The sequence below is a fragment of the Nicotiana sylvestris genome, chromosome 1, assembly GCF_000393655.2.
Source record: "Nicotiana sylvestris chromosome 1, ASM39365v2, whole genome shotgun sequence".
Lineage (NCBI taxonomy): Eukaryota > Viridiplantae > Streptophyta > Magnoliopsida > Solanales > Solanaceae > Nicotiana > Nicotiana sylvestris.
The window spans coordinates 127,550,812-127,553,783 of record NC_091057.1 but is presented as its reverse complement, the minus strand read 5'-3'; the positions used below and the strand labels follow the sequence as shown (position 1 = coordinate 127,553,783).

General features: G+C 41.4%; 1 protein-coding gene across 1 annotated transcript; it reads left to right on the top strand.

Moving 5' to 3' along the window:
• The first annotated feature begins 1,111 nt into the window (after positions 1-1,111).
• On the top strand, positions 1,112-2,331 carry LOC138874491 (uncharacterized). Its single transcript, XM_070152968.1, has 2 exons — positions 1,112-1,362; positions 1,683-2,331. Exons 1-2 carry the CDS (start codon positions 1,112-1,114, stop codon positions 2,329-2,331), a joined length of 900 nt encoding a protein of 299 aa, XP_070009069.1.
• The last annotated feature ends 641 nt before the right edge of the window (positions 2,332-2,972 follow it).

Here is a 2,972-nt window from a genome sequence, read left to right as displayed (position 1 = left end):
CTCTAATGACACTATCGTTAATCGTTTCTTCTATGTTTAATGATGTGAAAGTAGAACAACTTATGAATGTCTTAAGGGAGCACAAACAAGCTATTGGGTGGACAATAGCGGACATCCGAGGAATTCCCGCCGGAATTTGTGAACACAAGATACAATTGAAGCAAGAGAGCAAACCAAGCGTAAAGCATCAAAGAAGGTTAAGCTCTTTCATGCAAGAGGTGGTAAAGAAAGAAATCATCAAATGGTTAGATATCGAGGTAGTCTACCCCATTGCCAATAGTTCTTGGGTGAGTCCGGTGCAATGTGTGCCGAAGAAAGGAGGCATGACCGTGATTGAAAATGACCAAAATGAGCTCATCCCAACGAGAACAGTGACCGGATGGAGAGTTTGCATGGACTACCGGAGGCTAAATAGTGCTACTTGCAAGGACATTTCCCGATGCCTTTTATTAATTAAATACTTGATAGGCTAGCGGGAAGGTCATTCTATTACTTTTTGGATGGATATTCCGGCTATAACCAAATCAATATCGCATTGGAAGATCAAGAGAAGATAACATTCACATGCACATATAGGACATTTGCCTTTATCCATATGCCATTTGGGCTATGCAATGCCCCAGATACTTTCCAACAGTGCATGATGTCAGTCTTCTCAGACATGGTGGATGATTTCTTAGAGGTGTTTATGGATGACTTTTCTGTAGTGGGTGATTCCTTTGAGCATTGTCTTATTCTCAAAAGATGTGAAGAAACAAACCTTGTGCTAAACTAGGAGAAATGCCACTTCATGGTGGACGAGGGCATTTTGTTGGGTCACAAAATTTCCAAATGAGGCATAGAGGTTGATTGTGCAAAGATCAAAATCAATTCCATGCTTCCTCCACCCACTTCATTAAAAGGTGTCCGAAGCTTTTTGGGGCACACCAGGTTTTATAGGATTTTTATCAAGGACTTCTCAAAAATTGCAAATCCCATGTGAAAGCTCCTTAAAAAAGATGCAAAGTTTGTATTTGATGATAACTTTCTAAATGCTTTTGAGTAATTGAAAGAAAATCTCACCACGACACCTATTATTGTCACACCCCATTCATCTCTTCCATTTGAACTCATGTGTGACGCTAGTGGTGTAGTTATTGGGGAAGTGCTTGGTCAACGACATAACACAATCCTTCATCCTGTTATCTATCCAAGCAAGACACTCAATGGCGCTCAAATGAATTACACGGTGACTGAGCAAGAACATCTTGACACTGTCATTTGGTGGTGTATTCCAGAAGATGAGGTAATGCCAATTCTCAAGGCATGCAATGACAGCCCAGTTGGAGATCATCATGGAGGGAACCGGACAGCGGCAAAAGTGTTTGATTGTGGCTACTACTAGTCATTAATCTACCAAGATATAGATCAAATGGTGAAGGCATGCGATCAATGTCAAAGACAAGGGTCAATATCTAAAAGACATGAGATGCCTATAAATTTTGTGATGGAGGTCAAGATCTTTGATGTGTGAGGGATAGACTTTATGGGCCCTTTTGTGAGTTCTTATGGCATGACCTACATATTGGTGGATATGGAATACATCTCCAAATGGTTTAAGGCAATCGCCTTTCCCAACAATGAAGCAAGGAGTGTGACCGCATTCTTTAAGAAGAACATATTCACGCGGTTTGGTACCCTAGGGCCATCTTGAGTGATGGTGGTTCGCACTTCTACAACAACGCTTTCACCGGGCTTCTTGAAAGGTATGGCATAAAGCACAAGGTGGCCACATCTTATCATCCTCAGTCGACTGGTCAGGTCGAAGTTTCTAATAGGGAAATCAAAAACATCCTAGCAAAAACTGTCAATGCAAACAAGACCGACTGGTCAAGGAAGCTATATGATGCGTTGTGGGCATATCGCACATTATTTAAGACTCATATTGGCACTTCACCATACTGGTTGGTTTTTGGCAAGATGTGTCACTTGTTAGTGGAGCTTGAACACAAAGCCTTGTGGTCATTGAAGAAGTTGAATCTTGACTGGGCCAATGCTGCTAATCCAAGAATGACACAACTCAATGAGATGGAGGAATTCCGTCACCATGCCTATGAGAGTGCATCCATGTACAAGGAGAGAATAAAGTTTGTCCATGAAAAGAAGATCTTAAAGCTGGAATTCAATTTTGGTGACCTAGTCTTACTCTTCAATTCAAGACTCAAGTTATTTCCGGGAAAACTCAAGTCCAAATGGTCTGGCCCGTTCAAAGTTGTGAGTGTGTCCCCCTATAATGCTATTGAACTAGAGTCGGAGGATGGAACTCAAACTTTCAAAGTGAATGGTCAATGAGTAAATCATTATCTCGGTACCACAGGAGAAAGGCATTTGATAGAACAATTCGCTCTAAAGGATAGTCCAAAAACAGTCCCCACCAATGATTAGCCCAAATGGGGTCAACTGCGTCGTGTCGCGACGTTAAATCAAGCGCTTATTGGGAGGAAACCCATGTGTGGTAACACTCTTTTGTTAGTTTTTCATTTATGTAGTTTAGTTGATAGTGTTGAGAAGTTTGACGTGTGTGTTAGAGTGCAGGTAGTCCAAAATATCATGAATAGGTTCCTAATGTTGAGGAAAATTAAGGAAAGAAAGGTCCGGATTTGGCGACAACTATGCGGTTGCATACTGACTATGCGAACCGCATAGTTATCGCAGACACAAGCAGAAAAATTGGCCAATTGGTGTTCAAAAATGTTGTACGTTTTTCACTTATGCGGCCTGCATAATAACTTTGCGAGCGCATAATGCATCACAAAGTTAGTTTGGGCTGCCCAATCATTAGTGCATCGCACAACACATATGCCATCGCATAATGTGTTGTGCGATTGACTTATGCGCCGCAAACTCGGCAGGTACAAAAACCTTAACCTTCCGCATTTATATCCTCACTCTTCTCACACACTAACACTGAAACAACATCAAAAGAAAACAAA

Excerpts from the sequence above, each read along its gene's own strand:
- LOC138874491 (XM_070152968.1), top strand. The coding sequence starts at position 1,112 with ATGTGTGACGCTAGTGGTGTAGTTATTGGGGAAGTGCTTGGTCAACGA. Across the intron at positions 1,363-1,682 it reads AACCGGACAGCGGCAAAAGT|GGCCATCTTGAGTGATGGTG; the intron begins GTTTGATTGTGG and ends TTGGTACCCTAG.